This window comes from Myotis yumanensis, unplaced genomic scaffold (genome assembly GCF_028538775.1).
Source record: "Myotis yumanensis isolate MYYU_CA2020_CCGP unplaced genomic scaffold, mMyoYum1.0.hap1 SCAF_3, whole genome shotgun sequence".
In the NCBI taxonomy this organism is placed as follows: Eukaryota; Metazoa; Chordata; class Mammalia; order Chiroptera; family Vespertilionidae; genus Myotis; species Myotis yumanensis.
The window spans coordinates 61,564,122-61,580,836 of NW_027223754.1; the positions used below are offsets into that span (position 1 = coordinate 61,564,122).

The 16,715-nt window shown below is 38.8% G+C and overlaps 1 protein-coding gene across 4 annotated transcripts in view; it reads left to right on the plus strand.

Moving 5' to 3' along the window:
- The window catches only part of KLF12 (KLF transcription factor 12), a 662,522-nt gene that overhangs the window by 594,955 nt on the left and 50,852 nt on the right, over positions 1–16,715 (plus strand). For all 4 annotated transcript variants that reach the window (XM_070408948.1, XM_070408947.1, XM_070408949.1 and 1 more), the window contains one exon: positions 8,391–8,548. In XM_070408948.1, coding sequence (XP_070265049.1) covers positions 8,391–8,548 — 158 coding nt within the window. The remainder of the gene's footprint in view (positions 1–8,390; positions 8,549–16,715) is intronic.

Here is a 16,715-nt window from a genome sequence, read left to right on the forward strand (position 1 = left end):
CATTCCAACTGGGACTATTGTGCAACTGAAGTCATGATTCACTCATTTGTTCTCTCTAGATCTAATTATTACCCACTCAGTGCCTAGGAGGCCCCCTCAGGCGTTCCTTCACTATTCTAAATGGTCTAACCTTCTGGGGAAGGGAGTGGGTCTTTAGTTATTGTTTCTTTGAACCGTACAGATGTGTTTAGTGCACTTTCTGGGAACACACTAGCCCTTGTTTCCCTCCACCGTTTTCATCATACCAAGCTTATGACTAAGAATTACTGGAAGAATCGTATGCTGGTATATGCAGTACTTACCTGTGCATCCCATGCTTTAGAACAAGGCCAGCTTTTGAAGCACAGAGGTCAGTTTTCATGCAGTTGAGGATATCTTAAGTGCCTTTTAACAAAGTAAATATTGCCTAGAAAGCTTGGGCGGAATAAAAACACCCAAAGGGTCATTATAGCTATTCTGTTACCAAATGCCATGCTTCTGACCCCCGGAGTGAGACAGGACAGGATGGCATTGCTGAGAGAAAGGATCATTCCTTCACCTTTTGCCACTTACCTAGATGCTAACTAGGATCAAAGGGAAGATTTTTATTTTATTCACCAGCATCCTATGCATGTTCAGAGGGATTTCAGTGGCCTTCCACTGAGAATTTTAATTGTAAACGATGCTTTAGAATGCCCTTCTCTTGAACTTAGAGCAAAGAACTGAGGTACTCATGTACATATGGGATGTTTTAAATATTTTTTTATTTTTCAATTACAGTTAATGTGCACAATACTATATTGATTTCAAATGTACAAACCAGGGATTAGACATTTATATAACTTAAGAAGTGATCACTCTGATAAAACTCATCTCACATGGTACATAGTTATTACAATATTATTGAACTAGACTCACAGGGGTCCTCAAACTACGGCCCGCGGGCCACATGCAAATACAAATATTGTATTTGTTCCCGTTTTGTTTTTTTACTTCAAAATAAGATATGTGCAGTGTGCATAGGAATTTGTTCATAGTTTCTTTTTAAACTATAGTCCAGCCCTCCAACGATCTGAGGGACAATGAACTGGCCCCCTGTTTAAAAAGTTTGAGGACCCCTGCTAGAGGCTCAGTACATGACATTTGTGCACTGGGAGGGAGGGGTGTCCCTCAGCCCGGCCTGTGCCCTCCCTGGGACTCCTTGAAAAGAGTCCCTAGCCCTGCCTGCCAATCAGGGCCTATTGGGGCTTTCCCCCAGCTGCAAGCAGCTGGCCCCACCCCTGCTGCTTTAACTGCTTGCCATCTATGCAGCGCTGCCCTCCCCTCCCCCGCCACCGGTCACCTCCCTCTCTGGGCAACAGGTATTGGGTGCAATCGCTTGGCTGGCCTGGGCCTCCCTCTACAGGGAGATCGATCATGGGGCCCTGTGATCGATCACCCCACAGAGGGAGGCTGTGCTCACTCACCGGAGTGCCCCCAGCCTGGGCCTCTTTGGGGCAATTGCGGAGCCCCCCCCCCCCCCCAACCCCTTGATCTTTCAACCCACCAGCTGGTGGCCTGGGCCTCCTTCTTTGGCGATTGCGGAGCGCCCCCCCCCAATCCCCTCCATCATTCGCCCCACCAGCTGGTGGCCTGGGCCTGCCTCTGCAGGGTGATCATGGGGCGTTGGCGGGCCCCTCGACCAATCGCATCGCACCCACCTTGGATGGCCTGGAGCCAGTGCATGTCATAGCGTGGTCATCCGGAAGGTCGCCAGACAGTTGTTTTGCTGTTTGGTCGTTTGGTCAATTTGTATATTATGCTTTCATTATTATAGATATATTCTTTCTCTACACTATACTTTACATTCTCCTGAACTATTCTGTAACTACCAATTTTTATTTCTTAATCCCTTCACCTTTTTCACCCACACTCCGTCCCATCTGGCATCCATCAAAAGGTTCTCTTGTATCTATTCTGCTTGTTTGTTTATTTTGTTTTTTAGATTACACATATGAGTGAAATCATACGACATGTGTCTCTGTCTGACTTATTTCACACAGCACAATACCCTCTAGGTCCATCCATGCTGTTGCAGATGGCAGGAGTTCATTCTTTTTTTATGACTGAGTCATTTCCCATTGTACTATATGTATGCATTACTTCTTCTGTACCCACTCATCTATTGATGAACACTTAGCTTGCTTCCATATCTTGGCTATTGTAAATGTTGCTGCAATGAACATATGGATGCATATGTCTTTTTGATTTAGTATTTTGGATTTCTTCAAATAAATACTCAAGAAGTGGAATTGCTGGGTTCTTCTTTGTCTCTTTTATAGCCTTTGTTTTAAAGTCTCTTTTGTCCTGTATAAGTATTGCTACTCCAGCTTTTTTGTTTGTTTCCACTTTTAGCAAATATTATTTTCCATCCCTTTACTTCCAGCTTATGTGTGTTTTTCAATCTGAAGTGAGTCTCTTGTAGACAGCATATGTAAGGGTATTGTCTTTTTATCCATTGAGCCACTCTATATATTTTCATTGGAGCATTTAATCCATTTGCATTTAAAGTAATTGTTGGTAGACATGTATTTATTGTCATTTTATTATACATATTTTTTTATCCTTTTTTCTTCTTCTTCTTAAAGAAGAAACTTTAACATTTCTTAAAATACTGATTTGATGACGATGAACCTTTAGCTTTTTCTTGTCTGAGAACCCTTATCTCTCAAATGATTAAAAATGATAACTTGATTCAAAAATGATAACTTCCTGGGTAGAGTAATCTTGGTTATAAGTTCTTGCTTTTCATCAATGAATATTTCTTGCCACTCCCTTCTGGCCTGCAAAGTTTCACCTGGAACTCCCTTCTAGGTAACTAACTGCTTTTCTCTTGCTGCTTTTAAGATTCTCTCTTTGTCTTTAACCTTTGCCATTTTAATTATGATGTGTCTTGGTGTGGGCCTCTTTAAATTCATCTTGTTTGGGACTCTCTTTGTTTCCTGGACTTATGGGTCTTTTTCCTTCACCAGGGTAAGGAGGTTTTCAGTCATTATTTCTTCAAATAGGTTCTCACTCCCTTACTCTCTCTCTCTTCTTCTGGTACATGTAATCTTAATGGTTACCTGCATTCCCTTCTATTTAGTAGCCACTTTGGAATAGCACTTAAAATATGAAACTTAGGTAAATGAGAGAAAGAGTTAGAGCAAGGAATTGAGGAACCATTATCTCAAGATTTTCAATCAAAGGATCCTAGTGAAAATAAATTAATCACAGGGGTTAATTGTTTGATTATATTAAATTAAAAATTAGGAATGCCTAAGTTAATACACTAATTCATGCTTTCATTCTTCCTATTTAACAAGAATTCCTTGAATGTCCACAATAGGCTCTAGAGCAGTGACTTCCAACTTGGGGAGCAATGTGATTTTTAAGGGGGACAATTCAAGAATGAGTTATTAATAGTGAATTTTTTGCATTTCTATCGTTCTAGGGGCCTCATATACAATATATAAATATATATTGTGACATATTATACATTTCAGTTCTCTATTATATGTTTTGAAATTTTATTTGCTATTTTTATATCACTTGATAATATTATTTTTTAAATAATTTCTTCGTGATTTCTTCCTCAGTACTTCAACTGTCCTTGTGTTCTTTTATTTTTCTCTTTCATGGATACCATGTTCTTTGGAAGCTTGTTTAGACCAAGTTAATGGCCTTTTAGACTTCCTCCATGTGAAGAGGACTTCACTCTTTAGATAATAAGAATTCTGTGTCACAGGGGATCATCAGGATTTTAAAGATGTGTCGGTGGGGCATGGCCAACAAAGTGGTTCCCCAGTCGGTGGGGAACCACTGCTCTAGAGTTATAAATGGACTTGGTACCAGCATCTTGACTGTCACATTTCCTGCCATGGGATTGACTGGCTAACCTCCCTACTCATGGTTGTCTTCTAACCGTCCCAGCCAACTGCGGAGCATGCTGTGGGCCCCAGGACAACAGCCGTTCCCTGTGGACTTGGACTGTCCTCTCCTCTTCCCTGTGTCCTTTAAGTTCTTCTGCACTTCTGGTCCCCTTTTCCCTCAGCCCCACTTACCTTCCCACTTTTCCACAAAGAGATCAAATAAGTAGTTCTGAAAGGTACAACCCAGCTGAAGTTTCTTTGACATATGAGGATAACTCTGCCGTTTAAAAAGGGGAACCAAGGAGTATTCTTACCATCACGTGTCGTTTTAAGTCCAGCTTTGTTGGGTACAGTTATTAATTGCATATACCTTTTTAAAGAATTATTTTCATTTTTATTGCACAGATAAAATGTTCTTTATAATGTCCCAAAAAATATTCTCTTTAAAATGAGGAAAACAAGGGTACAAAGTTTTGTAGCATTAAAGATTTCCATCTAACAGGTCTTTGTTATCATGTAAATTAAGAACTCTTAGTGAAGTAATTTCATGCCATTCTGTAGCCTTTGCTCTCCTTCCTCTGCCTGGCATATAGTTCAGTGGTTGGTGGACTGTATTGCAGCATTACTTCATTGGTCCCTTATAGACCTGCTAAATAATTATTTGGTTTTGATTTCAGATTTACTAGTATTGCTCACTTTTCTCTCTATGCACCAATACATACCAAGAGAAATAGAAAATCAACTGTAGACAAAACAGTATGTGTGTAATTATGCGTATTTAGACTTCTTCACATCTATAATAATAAAAGGATAATATGCTAATTAGGCTGGACTCTTCTGGACATCCTTCCTGACAAAGCTGGGCCAGAGGGAAGCCAGCCTGGATCCCAGGTGCCTGCGGGCAACCGGAGGAGGGAGCAGGGTCCCGGGTGCCGGAGGGAAGCCATTGCCGGTGGCCAGGAGGCGGGGGTGGGGGCGAGGGGAAGGAAGGCCTACTCTTGCACAAATTTTTGTGCATCAGGCCTCTAGTTAGTATATATAAAGTAGTGTACCAAAAAAGGGCTCTTATTATAGACTTTAAGTTATAATTTGAAGGAAACAAATACCATATTATTTTCTCCATTTAGAAGATGGCAAACATATCAAAACACAAAAGTTTCTATTTTTGAGGTCCCCAGTACCAAGATCCATATTTATTGTCCTGACTAGATGTTCAGGAAATATTGCCCTATTTTCACACATACAATCTTATTTGTTCACAAGAACCACACCCTTGTCAGGACTGACTAAAGCTGTTCTTTTGTGAGCATGCCAGTCACACCGTTTTGACTCTTTTCACAATAGGCTCCAATCCCTGCAACTGAGTCAGTTACGTAGATAACCACAAATCCACACTGACTGATAAGAAGGCTGGAAAAAGTGGCTTAGATAACTCTTTTTTTTTTTTTTCATTCTACTAATAGAGATCTTACATAAAACTGTTTAAGACACAGTAGATAAACATCGTTTCTATTTTAACTTACCTAATAATATACAGCTTTTGCTACTGAATCTTTTTACAAGTAAAAAGATATATTGAAAACTTGAAAGGCACATGTGTAGAAGGAGACATTTAAAAACAGTTGATTGGCCCTGGCCAGTGTGGTTCAGTTGGTTGGGCCTCATCCGGTGTACTATAAGGTTGCCAGATCAATTCCTGGTCAGGGTACATGCCCAGGTTGCAGGCTCTGATCCCAGGGAGGGGGTGTGCAGGAGACAGCCAGTGGATGTTGCTCTCACATCGATGTCTCTCTCTTTCTCCCTTTCCATTCCTCTCTAAAAATCAATAAAAATATTTTAGAAAAATAAATTTTAAAAACTTGATTGCAGCAATGTTACAATAAAATGTTAGAAATAACCTAACAGCATTGAGGGACCTGGAGAGTATTTTGCTAAGGGAAGTAAGTCAGTCAGGGAAAGACAAGTATCTCATGATTTCATTCATATGTAGAATCTAATGAACAAAAATAAACTGATGGACAAAATAGACATAGAAGCATAGAACAGACTGATGAATCTCAGAAGGGAGATGGGGGTGGGTGGGTTGGTGGGGAGAGATTAACCAAAGAACAAATGCGTAGATTCATAACCCACGGACACAGACAATGGTGTGGTGAAGGCCTTGGGGGATGGCAGATGCGGGATGGAGGGGGTCAATGGGAAAAAAGGGGGACATATGTAATACTTTCACAATAAAGATAAATAAATTTAAAAAGACAGAATCTTCTGGCCATCACTTTGGAAGTGGATTTTAAAACTCTTGGATGGCCCTAGCCGGTTTCCTCAGTGGTTAGAGCATCGGCTCTTGGAAGGATCACGAGTTCAATTCTGATCAAGGGCGGGTACCTTGGTTGTAGGCTTGGTCCCCAACCCCTGCCAGGGTGCATGCAGTAGGCTACCAATCAAAGTGCCTCTCTCGCGTCGATATTTCTCTATCTCTGTCTCTCCCCCTCTTTCCACTCTCTCTAAAAGCCAATGGAAAAATATCCCTGGGTGAGGATTAACAAAAATAAATAATAAATAAATAAATAAATATCTGGAGTGAATATGCATTGGACTATTATCATATTTCATCTAAGTCAGGTATCAACCAATTAAAACCATGGACCAATACAGCCCACTCTTTATTTTATAAATAAAGTTTTACTGGAACATAGCTTACTCATTTGTTTATATTTTGTCCATAGCTGCTTTTATGCTATAATTACAGAGTTGATTTGTTACAACATAGACTCTTTGGCTTTCAAAATTCAAATCAAATATTTACTATCTATCTCTTTACAGAAAAAGTTTACCAACCCCTGACCTAAGTTAAAATGTCATCTATTGAAAATGCACAGTTGGTTTATGTACCATTACTAAAGAAAAAACAGTATGCCAGTTAAACTATGACAAGCTACTAATTTTAAGAATCCTAATTTTGGCAACATTAAAATATTGAAAAAATCATCTTGGAATCAGTCATGATACATAGGACTTCAATAAATAAACTGCTGTGCTCGTATCAACATGGACAGATCTCAAATGCTTAATGTTGCATGAAAAACCATTTTCAGAATGATGTGAACAGTATATTATTTTATCTCTTAAGAAGCACAAAGCAGCCGAAACCGGTTTGGCTCAGTGGATAGAGCGTCGGCCTGCGGACTGAGGGGTCCCGGGTTCGATTCCGGTCAAGGGCATGTACCTGGGTTGCGGGCACATCCCCAGTGGGAGATGTGCAGGAGGCAGCTGGTCGATGTTTCTCTCTCATCGATGTTTCTAACTCTCTCTCTCCCTTCCTCTCTGTGAAAAATCAATAAAATATATTTTTTTAAAAAAAGAAGCACAAAGCAATATTATGAGTTTTGATGAATGCAAATATGGGTACGTAAGCATAATTTAAAAGAACTGGAAGGATTTAAAGAAAACTGATGATAGAGGAGGAGAAGGGATCAGGTTGATTATAGAAGACAAAGATTTATCTCTAGCTATAATGTACAGGGTTTTATTTTAAAGGTGATTTATTAATACAAAATACATTTTTAAAGCATCAACACATGGGAAAACTGGAAGAAAATATGTCAAAATATCAACAGTGCTAAATTTGTTATAGCAGAAGTATGGTGTAGTACAGTAGACGTATTTAATTCTATTTCACTATAATTTTTTTAAACTTCATGAATAACAAAAAATGAGTCATGTTCTTCATTTCTATCGCAATCAAAAGAGATTAAGGTTTGAAGAAGTGCATGTTAATCAATTACCTGGCATTACAAGCTAATCCTGTTTTTCTACCATGGCATTAAGATTAAACAACGTGCAAGTTGGGGCCAAATTTCATAGTTAAACTTTTTTTTTCCTTAATGGTGGTACAGCTAATCTTTAAATACAATGAACTTTATTCCTCACCGTGAAAAACCACCAACTGTAAAAGTTAAATGTCAGGTGCATTTTACCGAACAGAAATAGCTTGTCATGAGTCATGTAATTGATGTACGGATGCACTTCTTTCAGCCCGACCTCACTTGTTTTGAAATGTACATTGTGATTTTACACGATTTTCTCTGTTGTCATGTGCAATTCAGACCCTCGTGTTACTTATTAAATGCTTTCATTTTTGTCAGTTGTCTATAGCAGGACTTCCTAGAATATTCTCTATAAGCGTGTTCAGAAGTTCACAATTTTAAGGTATAATTGCAACACCACCAGCTTGTTTCTTATTCAAAAATGAGGATCAAGTCACCTGCCACTGCTTTCATTTAGGTTTTGTTTTTGTCTTGTTGTTGGTTTAAGCATTTCTTTCACTCCTTACGAGTGTTTCACCAGAAATAGATCAAACTGCCTGCCCTTGAGACTGAGAAATGAAACGTGTCTGGGAAATGTGGACCGGGGCCTTGCGTCTGTGTGAAGCTTAGACTGTAAGACAAAGGTCTCCTGCTACGAGGACCAAGACAGACTGCTGTGTTTCTCACTGTCTAACTCCATTTTTTCTCTTTCCAGTTCCATTTCACCATTTAGTATTGAGAGCACAAGACGCCAGAGACGGTCTGAATCCCCAGACTCCAGAAAACGGCGGATTCACAGATGTGATTTTGAGGGATGCAACAAAGTGTACACAAAAAGTTCTCACCTGAAGGCTCATCGGAGGACACATACAGGTACAGTCCGCAGGGCTTCTCGCCGGGGGTCAGCGAGAGTCCAAAAGGGCCAGCTGGTCACCTCCGGAGCCACGAGGTGCTGGATGGTGTCATCGCACGCATTTCCTCAGTTCAGTTCCTTTCTGAGCAGAATGCTTTCCCTCCCTCAGCTGAAAGAGGCTTAAGTCTTAGTGAACTTTAGCAACCAGTGAAGTATTTCTTCTATGTCTCTGCAAAGTAATGGAAAAGGTATCCTCAGGTGAGGATTAACAAAAAATAAATGAAAATACATAACCACACTAAATTAACCATTTCCCAGCTGAGGTAGTAAAGTCATTCAAGTCATCCTTTGCCATTCTTGAGCCACGTTCTTCTAAGAGACACTTGCAAGGCTCCTTTCCAGAGACTGCCCCGTGTCTCCTCACGTGAAAGCAGGGGTCGTGTGTGTGTGTGTGTGTGTGTGTGTGTGTGTGTGATGATGATAATGAAGTGATGGCAGAGGAGGAGGCCTGCCTGAAGTCACAAAAGCATTATTAGATCAGAAATTGACTTTTTTGCTCATTTAATGCATTATACTTTTAATACTTACAAAATAATCAACACATTTTGCAAATTACCTCTTCCCTCTTCCTTCCCTGCCTCCAATACCTTCCCCTTTTCCCACTGAGTTTGTTTCCTCCCTCTCCATTGTTCCTGAGCTTCCCCAGGAGAAGTTTTCTCCTGTTTCTTAGGTACTATTTTGGAATCAGTTTCTTTATCATTGGGGCAAAGCATGAAGTATAGAGATATGAAAATGAGTAACCTGTTTTACTCTATCACTAGATAGTGAACAAAATTATAGTATGATCAAGTCATAGTACTTTTATGGGACCATTTCTGCTTAAATAATAAAAGAATGACCTTTCTTCGGTTAGTCGTCATATATTTTAAATTACCTTCCTCTCCCTGAACTTTCTAAAATACATATTAGCCTCATTTTCACACGGACACCTCTATTCCATTTATCCAAGTGATGAACAGTGACAGAGAGGAAAAGGTTTAACTTGGTACTACTAAGGGATATGACTCCATGGCGTTACAAGATTACAAGTTTTACCATATACTGTGGAAGTAGGGCAGACATGATGTACGCAATGTAATTCAAAGCGAGATAAACATTGCATGCTGAAGTGGAATTCATTAGCTTGGCTTACTAGTCAAATGAAGTCATAGACTTCTGGGGTCCAAATGGTTCAGAATCTAGTTTGTTTCCTACCTAGGGGGATCCTGTGTTTGTCATCTCTCACAGAGGTCAGGTCACTGCTGTGCTGCTCTCTGCACACGTATACACCTTTGATTTGACCTTCACACCTGTGGCTGCAGCTGTCATCATCTCCTGTGTGTACAAGTGTGGGTCCTGATCGAGTATTATTCACACAGCCATCATTTTCCCATCTCTCTTCAAGCACTTTGAGCATCAGAGAGCTTATTCTTATGCAAAATAAGTTGGGTGACATTTCTGAAGGCATATTCTTTGTATAGTAGATAATTAAATACTTGGGTTTAAAATCAGTAAAGAGTTAGTAACTAGACTAATAATTTGTGTTTTTTAAGTGAGACATAATTGACATATAACATTGTATAAGTTTAAGGTGTACAATGTGTTGATTTGATACATTTATGTATTACAATATGATTACTCCCATAGCTTAGCTAAAAACTCTATGGTGTCACATAATTATCATTTCTTTTTTGTAGGGAGAACAATTTGTTTACTATAATCACCATGCTGTGCATTAGATCTCCAGAACTTATCTCCTAGTTATAAGTTTGTACCCTTACCATCCCCTCTCTTGCCATGTTGAATTGTTTCTTACAGTGGTGTTTGGCTCTCGGTCCCTTGACTGGGCTAACTCCAATTATCACACTGTAATTTTCACTTTCTGACCCTGGTGCTCCTCATAACACTGGCATGAACCACTGGCACCTTCATTTCTCCAGACACCCTCAGTTCTCTCAGCCACATCTTTCTAGATATACTCCAAGTTATCACTGTGTCTTTTTCAGTTTTCTACACCACAAGTTGAGGGAACAGGTCTTGTTAATGGGCATCTCTTAACAGAGTCAAAGATAATGTTAAGTCTTTTAACAGTTGATTTTCTGTTAGGTCATTAAATTAAAAAAAAGAAAAACTGCTGAAAACTAGGTCTTGTCCATCCCCTGTACCTGTAACTGATTTCTTTTAAACCTAAACATGCAAATTTTAGTTGGATCCGTCCCTCAAATGATGGCTCCTTCGGGACTGCACGCATACCTCAGAGATATTGCAGGTTTAGTTCCAGACCATCGCAGTAAAGCGAGTCGTAATATTTTTATTGATGGAGAATCTTGCCTTCAGTTTGTTACTTAAAAAAAAAAAAAAGGCGTGAACACCTGTGAATCACAATAAAGCAAAGCGCAATAAAGCGAGATATGCCTTAGTGGGTTTCCTCTCCCTGGGTGTGTGCAGCCATCGTCTGGATGATCTCCTGTAGGAGACACAGGCCAGCATCATTACTGTGAAGGCTGCGCATACACCTTCAAGTCTGGGAGATCGTTATTCTATATTCATTTTACTGATTTGGACCCATTATTCTATTAAATTGAGATAACTTTGAACCCTCTTCCCATCCAACTTGCTGTTAGTATAGTATCTCTCTCCTCCAGTTTCTCTATTTTTGCCAGATATTGAGTAGGACAGGTTCAAAGAAAAAACTCTGAGAGCTGATCCTAGTAACTTCTATCCCTATGGGTCTTAATTCATCAATCAGTAATTAAAAATCCACCTAATTGTCCGACATCTAATCCATATTTCTTGATCCCTTAGCTACATTAAAAAGTCTATGTGAGATTCCTGCTATAAACCATATGCCAAATTCATTCATCCACTTAGCAGAGTGACATTGTGCAAGGTGGAGTTTTCTAAACTATCAAAGAACAGGATTTTTCAAAAGAAAGAATGAAATTTGGTTTATTTGCTGCCACTGGTTCAAAGTGAGCCCATACTGATTCCTGATTTACAATTATTTGTAAGATTTCATAACTTTGTGTTCAAAATGAAATCCACACAGGTTCTGTTGGGATTTGGTTGGCTTGCTTTGCTTTCAATAAATATCTTCTTAGCCTTACCTTTGCTTCAGGCATATTGAGCAAGTTATTCGTGTGTGACTGGCAATAATGTGAAGTTTGGGATTATGGATTGTAACAGATGACTTATGAGAACTACTCATGCTATGGGAGATAAGCAAGTAGCAATGAGAAGCTTTCTTTGAGCAAGTCACATTAATTTTACCTTTAACATTGATCTTTTGCTTTATGAGTACATGATCAAGTCCTCTATTTAGGACTTAGACAGCAAGTGAAACATTTGTGAGAATGTGAAAGAGGAACATCTTCTAGATATTAGCAAGGAAGTTAGAGTTAAAAAATGCTGAAGAATGCCTTTTTAAAAGAAAAATAAGGATTATTTTGTAAATGTGCAGTTTAAATAATGGCATAAAGATTTGATCAAATATTTTAAATGTCTTAACTGACTTCTACAAGTGGTAAATTATTTAAGGCCTGTTAAAAAAGTAGTGGGGGGGAGGGGAACAAACAAATATATATGTGTTTTTTACATATATATATATATATATATATATATCAGTAATCACACACACGTGATTGTCAACAGGTAATTGTTCCTATTCACTGGTCTAAATTGTGTGTGATTTATCTCCATGAAGCAGTGTACAGTGAATTTAAATAAATATGTAGTATATGTAAATGAATGGTCATTTAAATCTGGGCTATATACAACTACTATGTACTGTGATTTTCTCTCATTTCATTTTAAGAATTAAAGTCATTATTAAATGATTTAAGTGTGAATTTTAGAAGAAAGTATTTTCATTTTATTTGGCATTGCTGTTTAGAATTCTTAATACTTTCTAAAAATACATGCCACAGTATTTTCTCAAAGGCAGTACAATAAGCAAATTACACTCAGACAGCAGTGATTCCAAAGCCACTAGATGGTGCACTAGCACCAGATGTTGAGCTGGTCTGGTCTCAGAGGGCCTGGAAAAGAGGAAACTAGAACCCTCTAGCGGTCTGTATGACATGAGGCGATTGTCCGTGATCTGCAGAATTTCACAGTTTAATGATGAACAAGGAAAAGGCAAAATAAAGATAAATGATAAATTTTAAACCAGAATTTTGACAAAGTAATTGCAACATATTAAAATATTTAGTTCCAAATGAATCTGGAAATATTTTATATTCCAACATGATAGCCTGTTCTCTAATAAATCTATGAGGCTCATTTAGCCAATCTTATCTAATATTCATTTTAATTCCTGTGAAAACTGTATACTTAAATTTTAAAATTGGTAAACATAAAGGAGTCACATTTCTTATCTATGTTTGTCAAAATTATTCATATATGAATTTTACACATCCAGTACTTTAACTCACAAAGATGCTTTTAAAATATGAACCAATTTTGAATTTAAAATCTCTAAAATATGTCCTTTCCTACTTTTACAAATGAATGAAATGATGCACTATTTAGCTCTTCCCTTGAGGAACGAAACCTTTGTAATTAATACCATATGCTGTAATTAATATCTGATAATGGTTTTGTATTTGGAATGCACACATAGACGCATACACACATCAATCTTGAATGCTTACAGACCCCAGCCTTTTTCACTTTTTTTATTTGCCTCATTCCTTCTCGTTGCTCTTCCTATATATCTTGCTTCTAATTTGACAACTTGTTTTACTGGATGAGATTCTGAAATGATTTGATGATATTTCTACAAAGAAAAGCTTGTGTTCTGTGACAGCTATGCATCTTGGTGGCCTTTAGTTCACAAGTCCGTGGTCGCTAATCTTACCTTCGGTAGTAGTGTGCTGCCTCTGCTTTCACGTCTATCTTCATTAATTAAATAACTCATTACATATAAAGCTCCACATCAGAACCTCTGTCTAGATTCATTGTTAGATAAAACATAGTGCTTAGTGATGTCAAGATAATTAATCACTTAAGAGCAAGCTGACATTTTTGTCATGTAAAAATCCTCTTCTCATAAGTTGTTTGTAAGTCCTGGTGAAACAGCTCACAGATATAAGCCATATTGGTAACTGTTGAGAAATAGAAAACTAGAAAAGAAATAGCACCAAATCTGAAGACAGGAGACAAAAGTCTGAATCTGTCTTTGGTCCCTAAGTGGTTGGTGAACTTAGACAAGCTGCTCTGTGAATCTCAGGCCGTCTGTTTCTTTTTTAACTTTAAACATAAACATGCCAAGTTGTTACATAATTACCACAGGGGACACATTTTTATATCCCCAGTAAGTATAATGACTACTACATTGTAGGGGCTCAATAATATTTGTTGAATTGAAATTGTATATCTATGGATACTGATATGGACATATGTTATTATTGTGAACAATAGGTTCAGGACCAAAAAAAAGTTTGGATAATGTAGTATACACTCGTCACAATCACCTATCTCTTTACTTCAGACTCTACTAATTTAAAGTTTATATAATTTAGAAAAAGTTGAAGTAAAGCTAACTGTTGTGTAATAGGCCCTTTTGTCATTTTAATAAAACGATAGTGTCAATAATCTTTTTTTTATTTTTTTATTTTTGCTAAAAGTATTACAAAGGGTATTACATAAGTGTCCTTTTTATCCCCCCCCACCCTTCACAAACTCCTGCCCTCCCTTACCCCCCAGTGTCTTATGTCCATTAGTTATGCTTATATAGATGCATACAAGTCCTTCGGTTGATCTCTTACTCCCCTCCCTCCTGTCCCCCAACCCTCCCTGGCCTTCCCACTGCAGTTTGACAATCTGTTTGAGGCAGCTCTGCCTCTGTATCTATTATTGTTCAAAAGTTTGTAATGGTCTTTATTATCCATGAATGAGTGAGATCATGTGGTGTTTTTCCTTCATTGAGTGTCAATAATCTTTTAAAGAATATACTTAAAATAGTAAAGCATAGTGTCCATTCAAAAAGACCCATTCATAGACAAATTCAACAAAAGAAATATATATTGCGAACTGTCCATGTCTAAGACACTGTAGATTTTCTTCTTGAAAATGACAGAAAGAGACATAGACCCCATCATCAATGAACTTGTCCATGCGTGTACTAGATAAGACTCATCAAAATAGTCATAACAAAGGCCAAGTGTGCAAAACCCTATAATAAGGGCACGAGTACAGTGACAAAGGAATACAGTAGGAGCTTTCTCTTATGGCCAGTTTGGGGACACCTTCCTATGCTGGGCGTGCAAGGCCCCTCTCATCCTGTTCATCTGTTCAACATCATTTGCTGGCCCTTTCCCTACTTCCCCCACCCCCCTATTCCTCAGCCATACAAATGAACGAATCTCCAGATATGCCCAACTGCACGGAGCCCATTCTTCCCCCTTCCTGCAGTGACCTTCCTAAGTGCCCCCTTTCTTCTTGCTTCTTTAGTTGGTAAACTATTTATTTGTTGAAACTGCCTCAATGTCACCTTGTCCCAGAAGGTCTCTGACCACCCTCCTTCCTAGGCAGGTAGAATTCCATCCTCTGTGACCCTAAAGCACTTGGAAATGTCCCTGATGTAGCAGCTCGATGCTCCGAAGGGAAGGTATGTGGGAAACACTGGAGCAGCAGAAACAGCAGGTGTCTGACTGGCATGAGGGGAGGGGAAGGGGAGACTTTGAAGATAACGGGGGTGTGTGGTGAGGAGAAGAGAAGGCCGTAAACAGACATGGAGACCGACCGTAGGTGGGAGTGAGCTGATACTTCCTGAGGCCCTGCCAGGCCCCATGCGCAGCGCTCAGCTCTGCTAGTGCTTCCACGTTGTAACCACATCTGTAAATCCCTTGAAAGGTCAGAGCACTTGTCCCCTATCCTGTTGTAGTCAAGCAGTGGAGCTGGGATTCTAGTTTCGGTTTCTCTAGAGCCTGGACTGTTGTCATTACTCCTGCTCTCAGGCACATTTGCTAACAACCTGCCAGTCTCCTCCCCGCCAGGGCCACACTCCGCAGTCACCTACCGATTTAGGTCATTGGAGTACTTTGAAGTAATAAGACACGAGCGACTTTCAATGGTCTATTTTTAAGGCTTCTCACTAACTTGAACTAGTCTTTCTTTCCAGTCTGCTACAATTTTACTTTGTTAGAAAACCAGTAACAAGACAAGGACCAGAAATCTTAACAGATAAATTAAGCCACCTGGAGTGCTTGCTGGACACCCAGCTCTGTGAACAGTAAAGATGAGGACAGCCAGGAGTTCTCACTCCGGCTGAGGAGACAACCCCATCCTCAAACATCGACCACGCCGAGTGCGGTAGGAAAGCCCTGAGACACAAATTGCAAAAGCAACACAGAAGGGGCGATGCATCCCGAGTGCCGGGGTAACATCACCTACCCACGTGCACACGCACTAAAGTGCCACCTCTGAAAATGAAGCCGAAAAATCTGCATCGGTAACAAAATGCTGTGAAAGTATCACATTTGTTTTCACTTCTGGAAAAGGAGTTATTTTAACCTGTTATAGAGAGCTACTATGAGAAATACACTGAACCTAAGATGTACAGTTACCTGGATTCGTACCAGTGCTGTACGAATTTGATTCAGTTTGGTTTTTAAAATGTTACCTTATTTATTTTTTTAAAAATTCATTTTTTTTATTCATTTAGAAAAGTAAAGGCTTCTAAAACAGCCTACCAGTTCTTAATTCTGTTGTTGTTAATACATAAATCATCCGTGACCGTGGAAAGTTAAAAAATTATGACCATGCTCCCTATTTCCCTTCCTTCTCCTCAGGTTTTGTTCTGTCATAGAGCCCTCACAGCTGTGTTGTAAGGAGTAGGGTAGGAACATCCCCAGCCCTTGTACTTCCTCACACTCTGCCGAAGAGTAACTGGATTATGATTGTGGTCATCTTTTTCTGAATGGCAAAATTAACTATTACTTATATAATATTTGTGGCCTTAATGGAATTATTAATGATAATGAGAAACTATTTTTGTAGAAAATATATTCTCCATTAAAGAAAATATGTAAAAATAATGTTTATTTATAATGTTTAAGATAATTCCATAAAAATCTTGATAACAAGAATAATTACCGAGTAAATATATCCATCACATATTGTGTTCCTAATTTTAAAGGTTTAAAA